We start from the raw sequence: 22888 nt of genomic DNA on the forward strand, positions 1-22888 counted from the left end.
ACTACTAGTCAAGGCAGTGACTTGTAATGTTTTAGGACTAAAATCAAGGTTGAAATTTAGCATTTATTAAAAAAAAAAAAAGCTTTAATAAGTGAAGACCAATATCATTCTATTACTGTTATTTTGAATATTAACACTTTTTTGAACCAAATCAAGGTCTCCCCGGAGTATTTATATTGTGCTATTGCATCTGAACTTGGCAGTGATATTGACAAGAAACAAACTATAAGCAAAAGTGATACTGACTAATCTATTTTTATTGTTCAAGCTAAGAGAAATGCAGAATGGGAAACTCAGCATAAGGAACTAAAAGAAATTGGATTTAAAAAAAATCTTTCAGCTCTTGTCACTTGTACTGTAACATATGTAAGACTGTCGATCAAAATATACAAACTATGATTGTCTGTAGATTGTTAGAAACTAATTACAAAGATGACATGCTTGGGTATAAAATTTTTATCAGGTCCTATGGAATATTGTATGTACCGAAATGTATACTGGGATCTAGAGAGTCACCTGGTATTATTATTATTGTTCTCTTATAGTAGGGTCTAAGATCTTGGCCCCATTGTGCTAGGCACTGTACGAGCAATTAAGAAAGAAGATAGTCCCTGCTCCAGAGAGCTTGCAATCTAGGTCTCAGACAGGTTAGAGAAAACAGACAAATGTGCTTGTTTAACCAGAAGCAGACATTAGGTTTTAAGGAGGGATTTAAAAGAGGATAATTTTGATGGGGAGTTTTCCCCATATATAAGATCAGCATGGAAGGAAACACAGAAAGTTTCTCTAGTAGCAACTGCTCTTGTGAAGGGTGATCTCTAACCAAAAAAGGAGGGTTTTAAAAAAATATAAAGTAACTGAAATTCTTTCAGTTTTGTTTGTGTTCTGTGAATCTAAATAAATAATAAATAAAAATGTGCATTCTATTAGTTATTGCCTCATCTTTTCTCCCATCAGAATACTTAGAAGCTAGTTTGAGACCCCTGTAAAAATGTGCCTCTAAGTGTCCAGCTTCAAAAAGAGCATCACTTTCTTCCCATGCATGTCTCATTGCTTCTCTTTTTTCTTGATCAAGTATGGGCATCATAGGCAACTCAAGGAAAGTCCTACTGTCCATTTCATTTGGTACTTTCCTATGTTTCTTTTATGGGGTACCTGCCCGTGATGCAATACAGGGTGTCATTCCAAACCAGTATTTAGTGTTTTTAAACATCTCTTTTCAACACTCTAGTATTATAGAGAAACTGCTTTTTTTGTGGCAGCAGTTCACGCTTTTGGGAACTGGGATAGATGTTACTTGCCTTGGGATCTGGAGAGCCAGGGAGTGCTACCTAGCTCAGGCAATGGCTCTGTGTAGCAGAAGGTGTGGAGACAGCCGCACAGCTTTCCTGGCATCAGAAGTGGAAATATGAGTACAGAGTAGATTGTGTTGAGACAGAAGGATAGTTCACCCACACTAGCGTGAAAATCATGTTCCAGTGCCGTGTATGCCAATGGAAGCTTCTTCCTTGTTGCTGAAAGTAATGCAAAGTGTACATTTTGTATGAAGTCTATAGGCTACAATTAGTAGGATGTGCGCTGTTCCATTACCTAATTGAAAATGGTCCCTATTTGAAATCGATTCTCAGATACCTGGTGAAATGAATCCTGCTTGCAGGCTAGAATGTGGTTGTGTAGTTAGGAGCGTTTTTTTTTTTTTTTTAATGCTTTGAAGTCAATGGACCCTTTATATAGGGTGACCAGATAGCAAGTGTGAAAAATCGGGATGGGGTGGGGGGTAATAAGAGCCTATATAAGAAAAAGCCCCAAATATCAGGACTGTCCCTATAAAAACAGGACATCTGGTCACCTTACCTTCATATTACAGAAGTCACCTGGTGGCAGAATGAAAGAGTGGTAGTGCCTTCTGACCAAGTCTGAATTACTCAGTTTTGGCCCTTTGGGAACACCTACTGCTATGGTTCACAAAGTGGATTAATGTAAACTTTAGAGAGGTGGAGGGCGAGGAGCAGAGAAGCCACAAAGTGTTTGGCTTTTCCATTCTAATTATGTAATCTGAATCTGAAAATGAGTGTAATTTAAAAAAAACAATATGATTGAGGATCCAAATGCTTTTTGTAAAATAAAGAAAAATCAGTCTTTCAGATCCAGAAATGAGAACCATGGAGCTACTGGCAAATTCTCAGTGTGTTCAAATTCATGCAAAGAAATAAGTTTCTGTTTGTAGCTTGTCTGATTATTATTATTATTATTTGGCATGCAATTTATTTCTCTCTCTTCTTGCAGCTAAGGGATTTTGTTTGGTTGTTTCATTTTTATTAAAAAAAACCCTCCCTCCTTGGTACACTAGCAATCCAGTCTTTGTCTGGGAGGGTTACAATGCCAAGGTGTTAAAAAAAGACACCCCTCTACATACTTTCCTGTAAATTGATCCAATTAATTCTCTGGAACTACTACTGGAAAAACTCTGCTGGTTTCCTTCTAACCCTCAGAAGCACTGAGACAGATCCTGTTGTCCTTAGTCATTACTCAGGCAAACCCTTCCTGAAGCTAACTGGGCTGTTGGCATGAGTAAGAAGTGAGTGAGGAGATCGGAATTTGACCCAGCCTTAATGTGCTTACCTCCATCCAGTGCTGCAGATTCAGGATGATCCTTCTTTATAAGTCTGTCTGTCATTTATTGACACTGACACTAGAGCACACAGAAAACATTTTCTTGGTAAACAGTGTGGTAGTAAAGCTTTTTGAATAAATAAAGACCTTTCATACCCACCTATAGCTTGGGACAATCTGAACCTAAAGGGATTTTGAAAAATTCCCGTAGGTCTATAATATAGAACATTGTCTGCAATTAAAAAAAATCCTTAGGTGTTAAGCTTGCTTTATTTTATTTTATTTTATTTTATTTTATTTTATTATTTAGACATTCCTTAGTTGTAAACTAGGGTCAATTGATCAAAACTGAGTGGAGGGGAATCAAGAAGTCTGGTTGTTGCATACTTTGCTTCTTATATCTTAATGGTCAGGGCAGGATTCAATGGGGCAGGTTAGGAGGACAAGAAGTGGGCTGAAAAGGAGCAGTATGTACCCTTAGCTAGCATGTGTTAGAGACTATGCCACAGCAGTAGTTTGGTCACATCCCCTAGCTGCCACGGTCCTGTTGCCGTTTGGAAGGGTCTGCCACTCCTGAGCACTACGGCCCTGATTCAGCAAGGTATTTAAGCACATGCCTAACTTTAAGCATGTAAGTAGCCTCATTGACATCAAGTATGGGTGTATTTAAACGTAGGCACATGCTTAAATAGTTTGCTGAATCAAGCCCTAAATTAGAATCTGGTCCTGCACAACGGTAGGGGCAGAGTGAGGAGGGAAGGCAGCTCTTGTGCCCTCTTGCCTCACTAGTGAACCTGCATAGCAGCAGGCAGGCTCTGTCCCTGGGATTGCTTTCATAGTCAGAACTCGGTTGTTTTTTATCGAGAGCAAACAAAAAAGTAACAACACTATTTCTTGTATAAGAACTTTTCAAAAGGATGTCTTCTTCTTTCCAGCAGTATTTCCTAAGTATAGTGTGAGGTCTGAGCAATAGTCTTATTCTGCTATTAGGTTTTGTAAGGTCTGCATTTTGAGCAGGATTGTACCATCAAAGAACTACAGAAAATGAGCGCTTCAATGACCCCAAAATTACACAATCTTGGTTCACTCAGAGATATAAGATCAGTCAGATGTTCAGCATGACCTGCTCCTGACTCATGGGATTTTTTTTCTGCTGCTACCAATAAGAACTTTTTTCCTCATGAATCATTTTTATACAGCTGTGCATATTAGAGGAAAAACAAAACAACTTGTCTATGGAAATGTGGGTTGGTTTAAAAAAAGAGCAAGTAATTTAATACAGTAAGAGACTGTTCTATATGAGAGAACTTTTCTGGGTATATCACTGTCTGTCTGTCAGTCACTTCAGTCCCATTTCTGTAGTATCTGAGCACTTCAATTTCTAATGTACTTATCCTCACAACACTCCAGTCAGGTAGGTCAGTGCTATTATCCTCATTTTACAGATGGGGAGCTGAGGTATAACAGGATTAAGGCCAGATCCGCACTAGAAAAGGTTTGCAAGTATAACTATATCGGTGTAACTATACCAGCAAACCATCCATCCTAGCGTAGACACAGCTTATACTGGCAAAAAAGTGCTTTTGCCGGTGTAACTTATACTGGTTCCCCGAGCAAACTAAATTATAACAGCAAAAGCACTTTTATGCCAGTATAACAAAGGCATCTGTTGGTATTGAAATGTTGCAAACAAATCACACCCCTAAATGACACTACACAGGCAAAAGGTCTAGCGTAGACTTGGCCCAAGGTTACACAGGATGTCTGTGGCAGAGGTGGGAAATGAACACAGGTCTCCCAAGTCCCAAGCTAGTGCCCTAACTCTGGGAATGAGTGTGAAGAAGGATTCTGGAAACTTACATTTCACTGCTTATGAAATTAGGCAAAGATGCCAGGTATAAAAATTGATTTTCTGAAACAGGAAAGGAAATGGAGCAGGTCTGAATCTTGAATGATAGGAATGATTTTTTTTACTGCGGGAAGTTTACTTGTGGAAGATCAGCTTATTTATATCAACTAGCAAGATTTACTAAGCACATTCATCTCTGGTGTAATTCTGTTGACTTCAGTGGAGTTACACTACAACGGAATGACCCCAAAGGTCTGATAGTGATAATGTGCATTAAAAAGTTGGGCCCGAATTTGCAATGATATGCGTCCTGTGCTATCTTATTAAAGTAAATGGAGGTGCAGAGCATATAAGTCACTCCAGCATTTGACCCTGCTGTGGTGAGGAGTGGTATGTGTGGGAATACACTGTTAGCCTTTGTTTACCTCTGGCTTTTTTAAGGCCATAGGGAGGTAAAGCAGTATTGTATATTAAAAATAAGCATGTATCATCTTCCTTCCATACCTGGCTTACAAAAGGAGAAAGGTTTAATTTTTCAGATGTTAACTTTGATTATTATAGATCATATTTGGTAGCATTATGCTCCTGTGAGTGACACTGCAAAGAATAAAAAAATCCACCACTTCCTGCTAAGGGTCTGATGCTGCTCCCATTGAAGTAAATAGCAAAATTCAAATTGACCTCACTGGTGCAGGATGGGGGCCTACTGCTGCAGCCAAATATATTTGGTAAATTCAAACATATTTATCATTGAATAATGTCAGGCTGCTCTTGATGAAAACAAGTACTTCTACTAGTTTTGGCTTCTCACTGGAGCTGTGTGATATTAAACTAAAAATAGAATTGAGAAGACAGAGATGGGAAAGAGCTATTTGGCCATTTCTCTGCCAATTTATGATTATTCCCTAGAGTACACTCACTAGTTCTTTCTGCAGGCTAATTTTTAAATGTCATCCCACAGCCTAACAGACTCCATTGTTGGAAAGGGTTTCCTGACAGTTATTTCCCTTTCTTAGTTTTGTCCTGTTACCCCATTATACTGGTCTAATTAATTCTCATTCCTTGGTGTTTACACCAGTTGGGAGTGGGGGGTGGGAAAAGGGACAAGGTGGAGGGAGGGAGGTGCTTGGTGTGGGGGTCTAAAAGAGCTTCAGAGGAGTCAGGGTAAGGGGGGCAGAGGGGAACAGGCAAGTGAAATGGGTTAATAAGTGGAGCTATTGCAAAGAAGAACAGGAAGTAGTGGAGAGAGGGAAGAAGGGACTCAGCAATAGTTGGGACAATAAGGACCAGGGTGCTCCCAGGACAGGTGCGAGAGGGAAAACAGAAGGAGCCAGCACCAGTATTGTCACCCCAAGTGTTCAAAAGACATTAGATTGGCTTAAAAATGACAAGATTTAAAAAATAATAATGTGGGGGTTCTCTCCATTCACTTTCTGGTTTTGGAACCTTTAGGGGTCACATTTTTAAGCTTTCCCCCCCACAACCCTTAAGGGCTAGAAACTTACTTTTTCACACAAGGAAACCAGAGAGCCTGCTGAAATCACATAACTCCAGGAGCTGTGGTTTTAAGAAAACCACCACATACAGGAGAGCTGGCAATGTTAAAACAACGTCAAGGAGAGGAGGCAGCAAGGCTGCGGCATTCATGAAGTTAAGGGTGCAGCAGTGGAAAGGAGAGTTTCTGAGTAGGGAGAGGGAGAGAGAACACAGTCCCTCGCTAAGCTGCAGGGAGAAGACGGGTTTAACTTGAAGAGGTTGCAGGAGGATTCCCTGGTGCAGAAGGGTGACTAAAGTATTGCTGCCTCTAGCCGTATCTTTACCACATGGGGCTTCTGGACAGTAGTGGATCCTGGAGGTATTTGGGGAAACTAGATTTTTAGCTTTAGTTCCTGTCTGCACTAGAACTTTTAACTAAGTTTGTGAACAGTTGCTGGCTGTAAACATGGTGTGTGTAGCCATGGCAGCTAAACATGTGTCACTCTTGGCAGAGGCTTCGGCTGGTATGTGGTTGTCTTTGTGTGACCAGTTTGTAACACTATTATTTCACTGTGGGGGCAGGACTCTCTCACCATGCCTTGAAAGAGCACTTTAACCATGGGCCACAGTAATATGGTGTGGTTGGTTGTGGTCCTAAAGTTCTGGGGGCTGTAGGGAATGGTGTGGTGCTTGCTGTACATCTATGATATAACACTGTTAATGCACCTATTAAGTTTGTGGTGCTCTCTGTACATTATAATTATTATGCTGTGTTTGTCACTGATCCTATGAGTTCTGGAGCTCTGCACAAGAACAAGTAGTGGAGGTTGGCAGCAGTGCTAGGCATTCTGCAGCATACGTTGTAAAGTCATAACGATGAATTATTTTCCAACAAAACAGATTTTAGTGCATACCAAAACCAGTGCAAAAATCCTCTCTGCAATTAAAAAACAAATACAGTAAAAACTTCTGAAATAAATGAGTGGAACAGACCTTAACAAGGGGAAAGAACATTCATGTCTATTTCAGCTATACATAAACACTAACCGTGGCTCTCACAGGTCAGTGTATGTGAAGCTGTGATTCCTAACTATCCCCCTGTGTGGAGGGGTAGGAGTAGGAATGTGGCCCCTGATGCCCCATTGATTGTTGTGGGATGCAGGGAGGTGCTAAAATGGAGTTCTCCACTGACTGCAAAGGGCGGCGAGCCTGTGCTTATTGAACCTGTAGGTCAACCACAGTCTGCAGCATCTGTGTTTTCTGTTGGAGAAGCCCCATTATATCCTGGTGCATCTCCCGCTCCTATTCCTCTGGAACTCCTGGGTCTTTCTCCTGTCTGCTCTTGCCCTATCTGGGCTGACTGAAATGTTCACCATCCAGGCCCTCTGTTCATGGTCAGATGCAGCACTGCCTTGTGAGATACTGGAGAACATGTCCTCCTGAGTCCTCTTCTTCTTTCTCCTCCTTATCATAGTTTGGCATTCAGTGTGTGTGGAGGGGAACCCCTCAAGGCCACAGCAGCTACAGCTAAAACACACAGAGGTATCATTGGATTTATGGTCATAATGGAAAGCAGAAGTGAAGTTTCAGAACATCCTTCCCTTGTTCTCCTAAAGTTTTAAACAAGAGATGCTTATTGAAACTTCAGCTTTGGAGCACGCAGTACTGTTCTCCAGTCCCAGCCATGGTGAGTTTGGCCCACCAGAGGCAGGAGAGGAGGGGGAGAATGAGGAAGGAGTTGTTCGGCTGCATGAAACAATACAGTTTAAGCCCCCATTTCTATGGATACGAGCATAAGGCAATGATGCTGAATACTGGCACTATTTTCCATAGGCGGTGGCGATTTCAGTTGATATTTCACTCCGGAGGGTAACAAAGGCACAGAGACCACAGCTGCTGCTGGTGTCCTGAAGCCACCTGGGCCTATATGCCACTAACTTGTTTACGGCAAAGGTGCCAGCCAAAGTCATCACAGAGTGGTGTGGGAAAGTGTCCTAGCACAGAGGAGGAAATAAGGCTGCCAGCCCTAGAAATCTTCAGGGGAGGATTACAGAGTGCCTCCATGGAAGTTTCATTGAGATCTCTCAGGAGGATTTCAAGGTACATCCCTATGTAGGTAAACAAACTGCTCCGCTTACCCTGTAGGGGAATGAAAAGCAGATAACACCAATATCTCTGTTTGTTGTACCGCTACTTCTTCCAGTTGAAGACATTGATGAAAAATCTATACTTGTGTCCTGCTAAGCTGGGGGTCAGGCACCATCTGTAGGTTTAAACATTGTAATGAAAAATGCATTCACACAGGGTACGTCTATACTTACCCGCTGGTTCGGCGGTAAGCAATCGATCTTCTGGGATCGACTTATTGCGTCTTGTCTAGACGCGATAAATCGATCCTCGAAGTGCTCGCCGTCGACGCCGGTAATCCTGCTCCACGAGAGGAGTAGGCGGAGTCGACGGGGGAGCCTGCCTGCCGCGTGTGGACCGAGGTAAGTTCGAACTAAGGTACTTCGAACTTCAGCTACGTTATTCACGTAGCTGAAGTTGCGTACCTTAGTTCGACTTGGGGGGTTAGTGTAGACCTGCCCTTAGTTCGAACTGGGGGCTTAGTGTGGACTAGCCCACACTTACCTGATGTTCCTTCCCCAGCATCAGGCTCAACCATACTCAGCTGCTGGGACTGACCAGACTGCAGTGGAATCCTGGCTTATGGAACTACATTCTCCTCCTCCTCGGTGTTCATGGAAGGTGTCTCTGCCTTGGGCTTCTGGGAGGTATGTATAATACTCTGCCAGGTGCTGATGGGGTCTCCTCCAAATATGGCATGAATCTCATTGTAAAAGGGGCAGGTCTGCAGCTCACCACCAGTTCGACTGTTGGGCCCCCCCATGCCTTCTGGTATTCCTGACGCAATTCCTTCACTTTCACACAGCCCTGCTGCTGGTCCCTGTTGTAGCCCTTCTCCTGATTCCTCCATGCAATCTGCTATTAGATGTCCACATTTCTATTACTGGTCCATTGTTGTGCTTGCACAGCCTCGTCTCCCAACAGTCCCAGGAGATCCAGTATCTCCTGTCTATTCCAGTCAGGAGCTCATCTGGAGCACGTAGCCAGCATTGTCAGCTAAGCAGTTGCACACAACAATGGAGAGCTGCTAGGTGTGCTCACCAGGCTGGGAAATTAGGAAAAGGCACTTCAAAAATACACAGGGGTTTTAAAAGGGGTGGTGTGGCTTCCCATCTCTCTGACCCCTGGGCAGTGGAGTTCACAACTGTGATCAGAGCTGTCAGTTGTCAGACATTGTGGGAGAGCTACTGAAGGACTGGCAGGGTTGACACAGGTAACGGAGTGTCTACACTCACACTGTGTCAACCACAGTTCGTCGACCATTGCTCAATGCCACTCGGAGGTGGTGTTACTGCGTTGCCGTAACAGGGTGCTTATGTTGGCAGGAGGCAAATTTGAGTATAGACACATGCATCAATAGATTGACGCAAGGCAACTTACACTGACCTAACTTTGTAGGATAAAACAGGCCTTACTCTCATGAAAGGAGGATCACAGCGAAGCCTGGCTGAAAAGTGCTGCAAGGATTTTGGGTAAGCCAAACTCTGCGAGACATGAGAGTATCTCATTAATTAAGTCTCAGCTCTTGAATGAGTGTTATGACTTTCTTTTATATGTAACCATTTGTTTCCAATACTACTTCTTGCTATTACTTTGAATCTCTGTGAGTTGTTAAACTTATTCTTGATTTCACTATAAGCAAATCTCAGTGCCGTGTGTGTTTGGCAGAGCGGTGATCTGAGTGGAACTGGTAAGCTGGAGTGTGCTGCTCCCCTGGGAGCAGTGAATCAGCAAATACTGAGTGTCCAGTGGGCCAGGGACTGGACACTCCAGGGAGACACTTGGAGAGCTTGAGGATTGGAGTGTGCCTGTTGCTAACCTGTAGAATGACAGCAGGGCGTGCAACGCTTAGAGGGGAGTGCTTGTGTTGTGCATGGCTGGTAGAGTTGGGGAGCTGACCTCTGGCAGGTGCTGACAAGGCTTCCTAACATAGGGCAGGTGATAGTGACCTACCTCACAACCCTGAGTTACCCCCCAGGAAGCATCACATGCTGTCACAGAGTGGCTGGATCTTTACGAGGAGATGGACCTCAGCCTTAGCTGTGACACAATTAGCTAGCCTCTGCAGGTGGTGAAAAACAGCAAGGTCACATGACTTGCAGTCAAGTGGTTTAAGTAGGCCTCTTAAGAAAGATATGAGGGCCTAGAGAGGCTATTTTTCCTCTAGGGGAGGAGAAGGAAGACTCTAGGAAGGAAGCCCTGGGAATTGTTGCTGAGCAAAGGAGAAGGGAGCAACCCAAAGGAGCCAGGGCTGCGGGGGAGATTGAAAAGAGCCTGTAAAAGGTTGAAAACTGAGCTAGAGGGCTTTGTGAAGTGTGTCTTGGTGGAAGACAGACCAGCTCCTCAGGATGGAAGGGCTGGGCCCAGCTTGAGGCTGGAGTGTAGACTCTTGATTTTTTTGTGTTTCTCTTTTTGGACAGGTGTACCCCCAAAAGGTGCACTTTTTGTTAAATGACTTAGCTGGAGGGCCAAGACACTGTAACAGCGAAACCTGGCTATGGAGTTTTTCAAGGAGCCCCCAAAAGGGGAAACTGGGGCAGGGATGGTGCAGAGATACCCCATCTAATGAAGGGGGTACTCTGTGTGTAGGCAATGACCTTGTTACAGACACAATTCAACCCAGTTTGTACTAACTGGGTTAGATGAAGGGTAGATCAAAAGTCAAAATTTTCATTCCATTGCAAATTCTGAATAATTTTGGAACAAAAAAGGGAAAATTCAAAACTTCTCTCAAAAGGGAAAATCTGAAATTATTTCATTACAAAATAATTGAAATAGTTTGTTTAAAGCCATTCAAACCAAAATTGAGCCTGGGAGCCCAAGCTCCAAGATTCCCAGCTCAGCTGTGACTTTCAGGGCTTCCAGGCTCCCAGCTTCATGGCAGGGAGCCTGGAAGCCCTGGGGTCTTTGACCCTCAGAGAGTCTGCATGATGGGACAGCTGCAGACCCTGGGAATCTTATGATCCCCAGTTCACAGGCGGTCTTCAGAATGGAGCCAATGGCTCCTAGGAGCCCAGGCTCCTCAGCAGCTCTCCAGCTGAGCTAACAAGAAACCAGTTTTGTCAGAAGTTAATTGAAATTGATACACTTCCACAAAACATTTTGGTTTCAATGAATTGGCATTTTATGATGAAAAACTGTTTAGTTTGAAAATTTCCTACCAGCTCTAGCCAGATGAGGTTGTCAAACTAGTTACAAAACAACATCTGTACCTGTAGTATGTAAAGGCCTTTATCGGGTTCCTATGGAACTCAAGGGCACAGCCCTCTATTTTTGGGTCTAAATGTGTAAACCACTCACTGTCTTGTCACATACAGAGCATGGCTCCTAAGGATATTTCAAGTAGCTGTTACTAATTGAAATACAAAATAAGTAATTATAGAGTAAAGTGAATATTAGATCAATTGACCTTCTGCAATCAAATGCCTGACCCAAACAAAGGAATCTGTTTCCATACCCTTTTCAAAAGTACTAGTTAAAATAAAAGCTGAACATGTCAAAAGAAGTAAGTACATATAAATTATAATGGGAAAGTCACTTTTCAGCCACAATAAAATTATAACCTCCCAACCTAGAAGATTCAAATCCAGTGCTCCCCCTCTGAAACAACCTGCTTCTTTACCCCTTAATTTAATTAATTCATTTATTTTTGCCCTGGTTTTACCTGGCACAGTTAGCCCATCCTTGGGCAAATTGCATCTATTTGGCCAAATTAATACATTAAAAATGTAATTGCAGAGAATATCAACAAAGCAGTCAGGATGCTTGAGCAGCTGCAAATGTTATAGATTGAGCCCTTGCAATGAGCTCCTCCCAGAGTTTGCCACCACACACCACTGGCAGACCAGAGTGAGAGCGTTCATTCCACTGCATGGTTTTTCTCTTCTTTCTCTTTTCCCCCCACCAAAGGGGCAATTAGCAATCTTTCCATTAGGCTCTTGAGGGATAACACATGACCTAGAGGGAAATGAACAGGGAAAAATGGCCTCGGTCCAGAGGTGAAAGTAAGCCGGTACGCCCTGGTACGGAGTACTTGCAAGAGCCAATGCACCATACCGGGGCAGATCAGCTTTCCCTGGCAGAAATGTAAAGGGCCTGGGGCTCCCAGCAGTGGCTGGAGCCCCGGGCCCTTTAAATTGCCACCAGAGCCCTGCTGCCAGAGCCCTGCTGCCAGAGCCCTGGGGAAGCGGCAACGGGGCTGCAGTGGTTATTTAAAGGATCCGGGGCTCCAGTAGCCGCTACCACCCCGGGCCCTTTAAATCATCCTTGGAGCCTGCTGGAGCCCTGGGGTAGCAGCGGCGGGGCTCAGGCGGCGATTTAAAGGGCCAGGGGCTCAGCCGCCGCTACCGCCCCGGGCCCTTTAACTTGCCGCCGGAAACCCGCTGCCACTACCCCAGGTCTCCGGCAGCAGGGCTCCGGGGACGATTTAAAGGGCCTGGGGTGGTAGCGGCAGCTGGAGCCCGGGGCCCTTTAAATCACCGCCCGAGCTCCCGGCTGCCGCTGCTACCCCGGGGCTCTGGCAGCGGGGCTCGGGTGGCGATTTAAAGGGCTCGGGGCTCCCACTGCTGCTACCCTCCAGGGCCCTTTAAATCGCCACCTGAGCCCCGCTGCTGGAGTCCTGGGGTAGCAGCGGCAGGGGTCTGGCGGTGATTTAAAGGGCCAGGGGCTCCCGGCTGCCACTACTGCAGTGGAGCCCCGGGCCCTTTAAAGCTCTGCCAGAGGCCGGGGCCCCCTCCGATGGTGATTTAAAGGGCCTGGGGTTCCAGCTGCTGGAGCCCCGGGCCCTTTAAATCACCCCCAGGACTCCCAGCCGCCTCTGCAGCTGGTAGCTCCGGGGGTGATTTAAAGGGCCCGGGGCTCCCAGCTGCTGCTACCACAGCCCCAGCCCTGGGCCCTTTAAATCCTGATTTAAAGTGCCTGGGGATTTAAAGGCCCCGCCTCTTCCAGTAGAGGCCACGCCTCTTCTGGTAGAGGCCCCGCCCCCTCACAAGGACTCCGGATTACCGGTAAGTCCTTTAAGTTACTTTCACCCCTGCCTAGGTCTGAACACAAAATCTATAAATGCTTGTCAACCTTTAAATATTTTTATAAACAATCTTCCAAATGGTGGATGAATGTGCTTAACTTACCTATATTAACTCACTCTCTTTTGACTTGTTGCCACTAAATCAAGCACGACTCACTATAAAAACTGCAGCAATACAAAGCACACATGCTGCCTAAAGTGACCATATTTCCCAAAGGGAAAACAGGACACCGAGCAGGCTGGTTCGAGCCCCACCCCCCTTCATGGGGAAGGCCCCATCTGCTTGCCTGAGCCCCCTCTCCCGCTTGGGGCTGTCCCCATCTGCTTGGCCAAGGCACCTCCCCCAGACTCTCACTGGTCACTCAAACCTTGCTGCCCCCCCCCCATTAGAGGCTGTCACTATTCACTGGTCACTCATACCCTGCTGGCCCCCACTCAAGGCTGTCACTGGTCACTCAAACCTTGCTGGCCCCCAGCTGGAGCTGTCACTGGTCACTCAAACCTTGCTGGCCCCCGGCTGGAGGCTGTCACTGGAACCCTGCCGTCCCCCCTCCGCCACTTGAACCCTTCCTCCTCTCCCTCCAGCCCAGCCTCCTCCCTGCACAGGGCTGGCATCTCCGCTCGCCCCCCACATGTTCCTCCACACTGCACCTCACTTTTTTGGCAAAAATGGGCATTTGTCCCATTTGCTCTTGCCAACTTGATCAACTTGCCTCCTGGGATAGGAAGAATCTTCGTAAAGGTAACACAGTCACCAAGTGCCATGGGAATCTCTGCAAGAAGACTTTTGAAAGATTTGTAATTGGTGCCTATTCTCAGGACATTTTTCATTTCAAATGCTAAACTACGCACAGTTCATACCATTTGGGTAATGGACTAGATGTCCTAGCAGGTCTTTCTCAATCTCTTGATTCTAGCCACAGTTCATCAAGGTACATGTCTAGCATTTAAGCATGTGAGTAGCCCTGTTGGCTTCTAAAGGGTGATTCACGTGCTTAACATTAGACTTGTACTTAAGTATCTTACAGGGCCTCTGTGATCTTCATAGCTGTGTTAGGCATTATTGAAAATAAAAGTTGTATGTGTCTAAACAGTAATATCACATAAGAAACACTGGAAATGTGAACCACAGGTGCTCAGAACAAGCTATAGGACAAATCTTGGAGTCCATGTTCAGTTTGTATTAATTTTCAGGCAAAACTTCCGTTGACTTTAATAGGAATTTTGTCAGGTAAGGACTTCAGAATGGATTGGCGTCTGCTTATTTATCCTGGAGTCATTTCATCCACCACTGACATGCTGTTGTAACACACTGTTAAGTGCCTGGCCCACAGAGGACATCAGCCTTCTACAGCTGCCAGCAAGAGGCTTGAGCTGTGATCCTGAAAAGTCTTACCCATATGCTCAACTTTAGGCATGTGAGTAACCCCAGTCAATGTGCTTACTCAATACTCATAAGCTTAAATTCAAGCATGTGCATAAATCTTTTCAGAATTGGGAGCATTAGTTCTCTACTGCAAGATGCAGAGGCTCATGCTTTAGCTACAGAAATTCTAGGTTCAGAAGTCAGAGATGGATAAGGTGACAGTTGTTACGCAGCCAACTCTGGAATACTGTGGCTGTTTTAAAGCAACACTATACAACAGGGGTCTCAAACTCAATTTACCTTAGGGCCAGTGTCAGTCCTCAAATCCTCCCAGCGGGCCAATAATGTCACTGAAGATGGTGTTCACGCCACCTCCCAGCCCGTTTCCCACCCTTTTCCCTCACTCCCTTGGTCTCATGCCACCCCTGCTGACTCTACCCGATGACTAGTGATGCTGACTCTGCCCAGCAATTAATGATGCTGCCTCCATGGCTGACTCTGCCCAGCAACTAGTGATGATATCTCTGTCCCTCTCCCCTAGCCAATGGGAGCTGCGGGGGGCGCTGCCTGCAGCAGACAGCTGGCAGCATGGCTGCCTGGGTCTCTCCTCCGCGGCTCCACCAGCAACAGCAGGGATAGGGAACCGCTTGCAGGGAGCTGAGCTGCCCGAGGTGAATGACATGTTGCTGAGTGCAACCCCTGGGAGGGTCCCAGGAGCAGCAGGATGGAACAACGTTGGGGGGAGGGGCATGTGACTCTCTCCTGCCCGCTCCCCCGCTGCCCCTCAGCCAGCAGCCATGAGGGCCGGATGAAAGAACTTAATTAAAAGTTTCTGCAGGCCACAGTGGGGAGGTTCTCGGGCCGCAGATGGCCCATGGGCCGGGACTTTGAGACCCCTGCTATACAACAATCTAGGTTAGTAAGTGAGGAATACCACATGTACTTGAAACTTCAGTGGAAATATAGGTTGGCAGAATGTAATTACCTACATTTGAATCTTTCCAGGACATTGCAGAACATTCTCTGTTCTTCCAAAAGTACTATGGAGTTTTTAATGACCATAAGTCAGGACTTAAGTTTTATTAGGGTTAGTTAAAAATTTTCTGTCAACATTTTTTTGACAGAAAATTGAGCTTTTGGCAAAACAATTTTTTTCACGAAGAATCTACTTTCAGCAGGAAATGTTGGCTTTTTAGTGAAAAAATGAACACCCGAATCCCAAAATATTTCTATTTGGAAATTATGCCTAATGGAAGTTGTAGTTCAGTTGCTTCATGTCCTCTTTCTCCTCTGTGGGCTCGGCTGGGCTGAGCTTCCTGGCCAGACTACCATGATGTATGGTGCTGAGGGACTCTCATAATGCACTGCCTCCCCTCTGTAAGAGGAGATACCATAGTGCATCATGGGAGGTGTTGTCCAACTAGGGATCCTGGCCTACAGAGAAGAATGGGAGCATGAGGCACCCAAACTACAACTCCCATGAGTCTTTCCAACTCAAAAGATTTTTTTTTTGGCTGAATTTTTTTTTATATTTGAGTTTCCACTAAAAAACAAAATTTTCAGTGGGAAGTTTAGATGAAAATGATTTTTTTTTTCATTTTTGTCTCAATTTTCTAGAGAATTTTTTCCCCAGCCTGGTCTAAGTTTTTAAATCTCATGCATCAAAACAGATGGGTAGCACCAACAGCAGCTAGGTGTCCTCAATACTATGCTGGAGCTCTGGCTCAGTACTGACTCAGAAACTACTTATTGAATCACTCATTGCCTCTGCGTGTTCCCTGGAGGCCTACACCGATTTAACTTGAGGGGTCTAACAAGGTAATTGTTCAAAGATGTATGGTTGCATTGTTGTGGCTGAGATTTAAAAACACACATATTGGAAAATTCACAGTTGTGGTCACCAAAGAAACTTTACCTGGTTCTCTTAAGCACTGGTAGTAATTGGTACTATTGCTATATGGCATTACAGTAGAACCTCCGAGTTACGAACACCTTGGGAATGGAGGTTGTTCGGAGCTCTGAAATGTTCATAACGCTGAACAAAACGTTATGGTTGTTCTTTAAATAGTTAACTGAACATTGACTTAATGCAGCTTTGAAACTTACTATGCAGATGAAAAATGCTGCTTTTAACCATCTTAATTTAAATGAAACAAGCATAGAAACAGTTTCTTTACCTTGTCAAGGCTTTTTTTAAAACTTTCCCTTTATTTTTTTTGTAGTTTATACAGTACTGTACTGCATTTGCTTTTTTCCCCCTCTGCTGCTGCCTGATTATGTACTTCTGGTTCCAAATGAGGGGTGTGGTTGACCGGTCAGTTGGTAACTCTGGTGTTTGTAACTCTGGTGTTCTACTGTATTTATGTATTAATATATTTGTGTGATGTAGGCATATCATAACCATAACTAACTTTCCAGGCTTCATTCTGAAATCTCAGTTATAACATTTCATTAGTGAGGATTTGTGGGGGTTTTTTTTGTTTTGTTTCTTTGTTTTTCAATAAAAGAGAACAATTTCTATGCTTGCACATTGTGTTTGAACAGTGTGGATCCATTTGTCTTTGCAAATTTATATTCCTGTTTTAGATAGTGAAAAGAAAGGGGTTCTGGATGCCCGAATTTGCTTATATACAATCTGATCCTGCCCTATCGCTGCCCAGCCCTATTCTAGCTCTCATTCGGGCAGCAACATGGGTGACAGTGCGGTCACAACAAAATGAGAGAGGCACTAAAGCAGCCAGTGAGGAAGCTTAAAGTTAGGAGGGAAGCATTATTTTAACATATACAGTTATTTTTAATAACTTTGACTTCAAGAGGTAGAATTTCTGAGGCCAATAATTTTCAGGTGTGAACTATAATATAACATCAGCTCTGATTTGGCCAGAGTCAAAATTGGGTTTAAAATGAATGCTGAGGTACAGTCAACTGTGTGAAATATCGTTCCTGTCTGTCTGATGTTCAAGGCACAAAAGGGGATTAGTGCTCAGAAGGATAGATGCGGACCAGTGCAGCAGTTTTTCTAACATCTTGTTTTGTAAATGACTACATTGGATGGTTCAAGCTGTGCACTGGTAGGCTCGGTAATTGAGATGCAAGGGTTCCATGGGGAAAGCATTAATGAGACTACACAGGTGAAATACCCATTGGATTTTCTCTTTGTTCAGAAGCCAGTTGTCATCACCCATTTGCAAAGGAGAAAAACAGAGGAAAATTGTTCCTTATTCCAAAAATCTGGATGCAATAACAACTGAGTTTTTGTTCTGTGAGAAAAAAGAAATAAGAAGAACGATGCCAATCTTTGCTGGTACAATGACCAGGATCACTGTTATTTCTTTCTTCATTCTCTGGACAGCCACAGGGCAAGGGAAAGGAAATGTCTTCACAGGTGAGTAATACACAACGCAGCTGAGAAATGTTGGGTATTTTAGTTTGGATATGATGAGATGTCTCTTTATGCTAAATGAACCAGTGATTGTTTCTGCTCTCCAGAAACCCAGCTGTGTCTCATTGACCACATAATAATCCCCCAATTAAAAAAACCTGTCATTTCCCTTTTGCCAGAAAAGAGAGGCTCAAACTGCAGCTTTATACTCAGTCATGTGCCGATTTTGATGAAAAATCCTTTTCCTTGTCTTGAGGAGTATCTACAAATTAAAACTAGCAAACTTCTAGAGATGTATGAGGTGGCAAAGGCAAGAGTGTAGATAGCACATCTTTAACTCTCACATTCAGTTATTGGCTATGAATGGGAATAATCCAGCCAAATAACCATGCAAATTTCTGGCTTTGGAGCACCAGTTTTAATTCCTAGTTTACTCTTAATTTCTAGACTAATTCATTATTTATTTAGATTTGAACAGCTTTTAATTTTTGGCTGGGGTTCTGTTGTTGTATTTTTTAAAAATTGCCTCGGTGGCTTTGAAATTCTCAGCCAAAATATATAACCTATTTCTTAAACATAGGGTGACCAGATGTCCTGATTTTATAGGGACAGTCCCACTATTTGGGGCTTTTTCTTATAGAGGCTCCTATTACCCACCACCCCCATCCCGATTTTTCACACTTGCTGTCTGGTCACTCTACTTAAACATGGATTTTTCTCAATAACGCTACCAAAAATCACATTTTTAAATAATCCCCCTACAGAAGGGGGAAAGGCAGAAGATACAGAGATCTTTTTGTGCTTGCTTCAAAAAAATGTTTGAGGTTTTCAGATATGAGAGCCTAGAAAACAGAACCTTTAATTCAAATCTTTTCAAATTTTGGAGACAGAGCAGTTATTTGAATCCCCTGGATGAGGACCCACCCCCTTGGGTTTAATTGTAGGTCACATCAAAGCAATTAAGGACTTTGTCTCTGGTTCATGTTTGGATTTAGATCTCAAGCATTCTTGCAAATTTCAGCCCAACATGACAGCAGTTGATCTTGTGAGATTTCCGTAATTTGGGATGAAAATCTAGCATGAAGAGCTCAGAAGTTTTTGTCACTGGTAAATTTGACAATGATCCCATATACCAAGCCTGATTTGGTCTTGACCTTGAAATCAAAACACAGTCTATTCCTAATTCAGAGTCTGAGCTGAATATTGAATAACCAACGCAGCTCACCTCTTATAATAAAATAGTCACATAGGTGCTTTTGTTATTGTTGCTTTAGTATAATAGCTTTGTACTTTGCCTGCCCATGCTTGAGATTGCTAAAATGAAAGCTGAAATGCTCAAAGATGACAGACCTAATGTAACAGAAGTAACTTCAGATGATTATCTGCTTTGCTAGTAATTTCAAATGTGAGTTGGTGGAAACACGTCCAGTACACTTTAATTCCTGCTGATTGGGAGCTAATGAGCAGAGAATGCCAATTTGCTGAACAGACCAAATTGTGCTAAGCCACAGTGCTCAGGAGAAACTGCTGTCCCCAGAGAACCGAGCTCTCATAGTAACAAGCCTTATTTTAAATAAGACTGCACTGTGGGCCTGAACTAGCTTCAGAGAAGGAGAAGCTGGAACTGTGCTTGCTTCTGTTAGCTTTGGTTCAGTCTCTTTAGAAGTGCATCTTTCTACACTCTCATGGGAATCCCTCAAACCTGCTTTCTTGGCTCTGGCAGTTTCATCCCGTGCCTAGTGAAATAGCCATAAAATTGAATTGCATATATCTGGCCTGACATCAGTGCTTTTAAATTATATACTTACACTTGGTTTTCACACATCTGTACCATTTTACTTTCTAGATTTCATATCAGTATATATGTTGAATGTTGCTACAAATCCCAAGCTGGTTTCGGTTGCCCTGGAAGCTTTAGATTTGTGATGATATCTTTAGACTGTCTTTTCAGCTCTGGATGTGAGGATATGTATCTTTAACCTTCCTCTTATCTCATTGTGCTATTCTGTTCAGGTTCTTATACCACACTCATTGCAGTGGGATCTGAGCACTGTTGTCGTGGCGATGGGGGTGGCTGGGGGCATGCAGAACAGCCCACACAATCCTAACATTTTAAATTGTAACACTGCAATTCTTGAATATCACAATTTTGATCTGTGAAACCCAGGAGCAGACTCTGTCTATCTATATGTATGGCCCCCTCCATCCCCGTAAAATCTGAATGCTATAATTAATTTATGCTCACAGCACCCCAGTCAGGTAGCATTATCCCTGTTTTATAGCTGGAGAACTGAGGCAGAGAGAGAGAGAGATTAAATGAATTGCTCACAATCACACAAGTGGTCTGTGGCCAGATCTTCCACAGATGTAAGTCAATGGAGCTCCATTGAATTCTGTGAAAATACACTGACTTAAACTAGCTGAGGGTCTGGCCCTGGGTTCCAACTTTCCAAAGAGACCTCTTAAAAATGAACCCACCAAATTTTCAATTACACATTTATGTGCGCACAAATACAGGACACCGTTTGCTTACAAATGTGGTGAGCATGTTTTTTGGGGGGCATGTGTGTTTGAAAATGTGATGTATAAGGACCAGCATCTAAAATTTTTACACTGAATTAGTTTATCTATATTTTTTGTCATCTTTGAATCATTTGTACTGTACATATTTTGATTACATGCTTCTCTTGCTTCATTCTCTCTGTTTGGCTGCCCACAGTTCTCCGAGAGCCCTGAAAGATGTAGTCCCACCACACTTTGATTTCTGTATCCACTTCACATTTAACTTATTAAAAGCCCCTTCTATCTTTTTCTGTGTGTAAAGTTATACCAATATAGATGTGTTTATCTGATTAGTCTTTTCACATTTCCAAACCTCACCCCTCCCATTTTTATAAAATCTCAAGAGGAAATCATGTTGTCTATCACACAACCCTAAATAAAATTACTTACAATTTTACTCTAATTAAATACTATATTTCATTTGACTTGCTAGACTACCTTTTTTTTAATGCTCCCTCTTGATACTTTCATTTTGGTGCATGTGATTGGGATTCACCTATTAAACTTTTCAGATAAGTCAGTTGTTTTTATTATCAAATGAAGTATTTGAATGTTTAAAATGGTTTTCTCATAATCTGAAATAAATCTGCTGAAAATACTATAGATACCAATTCCATCCTCAGGAAAGCCCTGATCCTGCCAGCATTTCTGAATGTGCAGAACTTTACTCACATGAGTAGTCCCATTGCGTGTGTAAAGGTAAGCACATTCATAAGGGTTTTTCAGGATTGAGGACTGAAATGATTCTCTTTTATAAAATAATGTGTAATACACTGACACATATTACCATTGTATCCTTCATAACTTCTTCTTTAATATAACAAAGACTTTAGCCAAGCATCACCACTAAGCCTTTACTTGAGACAGCATAAAAACAAAACACTTCTCTCTCAAGTTATCTGTCCCTCTGATTGTCAGCAAATTTTGGGTTGTGTTATTAAGGAAAACTTGTCTTTCGTTTTGTGGATCCCTCATCCAATGCAATTCATCAGCAACCTCCCACTAATCCGTGCTAGCTCACCTCTGTTGCTTTCCTTCTACAGCAGGCCTGTTTAAGATTTTGAAGATGACTGCTAAGATCAAGGCCAGGGCCTAAGCAGCAGAGATTTGAGGCTTAACTTAACACATGCCTTTATGGAGGCCATTTTACCCCGGTTAAATCTAACCTCATCTAAACTGATTTCAGGTCTCAAAAGATATAGGATCAGATTTTAGGCCTCGGTATAAATTGGCATAGCTTCACTGAAATCAGTGGAGCTGTGCAAATTTATAACAGCTGAGGTCTGATCCATAGGATTTACACTGATGATGATCCACTAAAAAATTAGAAGGGTAAAACAGAAAGTCCAGTGACATGGTCTTCTGGGAATGCTTGTCAGCGGAAAGATGTCTCCAAATGTTGTGGGGTCACTATGCTCTTGTCTTCTAGTATAGTCTATCAAAGGATGTTGTTGAGGCATTGAAAATAAGATGGGATGAAGCACACAAGAGGAAAAATAAAAAACCTAATGAGCTTCTCCCACCTCTGATTTCTATGTTTCCAGACACTATGAACTCTGTTTTTTTCCTCAGAAAATCATAGAAGTTCTGAGTCCCTTAGCTCACATGTGAATTTTAGACTAATTTTGTTAATGTCCATAAAATTTATCCAAGCTATATTGCCATTGTGCTGCCCAATCTCTCAAGGCATTTATGTTTATCTGGAGCTTCTCACAAACTGCATAGTTTTTACTAACCAAAACAACTCCCACTACTAATTGCCATCAGCAAACTTCATCTGTCCACTTTCTCCAGTAACATTCTTCCTAATAATGGCCTTTCTGAGAATTAATCATTCATTAAATGGCTTTTTTTCCTAGATCATAGCCCAGTTTACATCTAAACATTGAAGGAAACTCATTCTGTAGTGCTAGCAATTAACCCTGATTTTTTTAAAAATTTTTTTAGAAAAAGGCCTCTCCTTGCTAGGCTACCATCTGTGCAACTATAGCATGACTAAAACGGTGTCTAAAATGGTTGCCTACCAAAAGTCATATGAGAAACACACTTCTTGTGGAGGATGGATTCCATGGATGGTTTGTCCTAAGACGTCTTATAAAACTCAGTATCGCATCGTTGAAGTCCCTGAGATTATGAATTTTACAGATTGCTGTGAAGAGTATGAACAAGTTGGGTTCTATTGCACTTTATGTAAGTATTAAATAATTATTTAAATAAATATTCCTTTTGTTAGGTGATTCACTGTAGATTTTGACTCAAAAGGCCAAGTTCACTGCTGGTGTCAGTCCATTGAAACTGCTGAGTTGGCATAGGTCATTGGTAAATTTGGTTCAAAATATCCATTTTGGAAACGCATTACTTTGCCACCCCTACAGCTTGTCTTTGTATGTGTCAGGGTGGATGCACATTAGTAGAGCAGTGTGAAGTAGCTTGCCCAGTCATTGCCTGGTGCTATACCTGTTCTGTGGATGACTTCATTTTACAGGG

The 22888-nt window shown here is 43.0% G+C and overlaps 1 protein-coding gene across 1 annotated transcript in view; it reads left to right on the forward strand.

Annotated features, from left to right (window-relative positions):
- The first annotated feature begins 15331 nt into the window (after positions 1 to 15331).
- Positions 15332 to 22888, forward strand: part of UMODL1 (uromodulin like 1) — a 64576-nt gene continuing 57019 nt past the window's right edge. Inside the window, exons 1-3 of the mRNA XM_065421813.1 lie at positions 15332 to 15372; positions 17622 to 17842; positions 22349 to 22591. Coding sequence (XP_065277885.1) covers positions 15332 to 15372; positions 17622 to 17842; positions 22349 to 22591 — 505 coding nt within the window. The remainder of the gene's footprint in view (positions 15373 to 17621; positions 17843 to 22348; positions 22592 to 22888) is intronic.

The sequence above is a fragment of the Emys orbicularis genome, chromosome 1 (assembly GCF_028017835.1).
Source record: "Emys orbicularis isolate rEmyOrb1 chromosome 1, rEmyOrb1.hap1, whole genome shotgun sequence".
NCBI classification, from domain to species: domain Eukaryota; kingdom Metazoa; phylum Chordata; order Testudines; family Emydidae; genus Emys; species Emys orbicularis.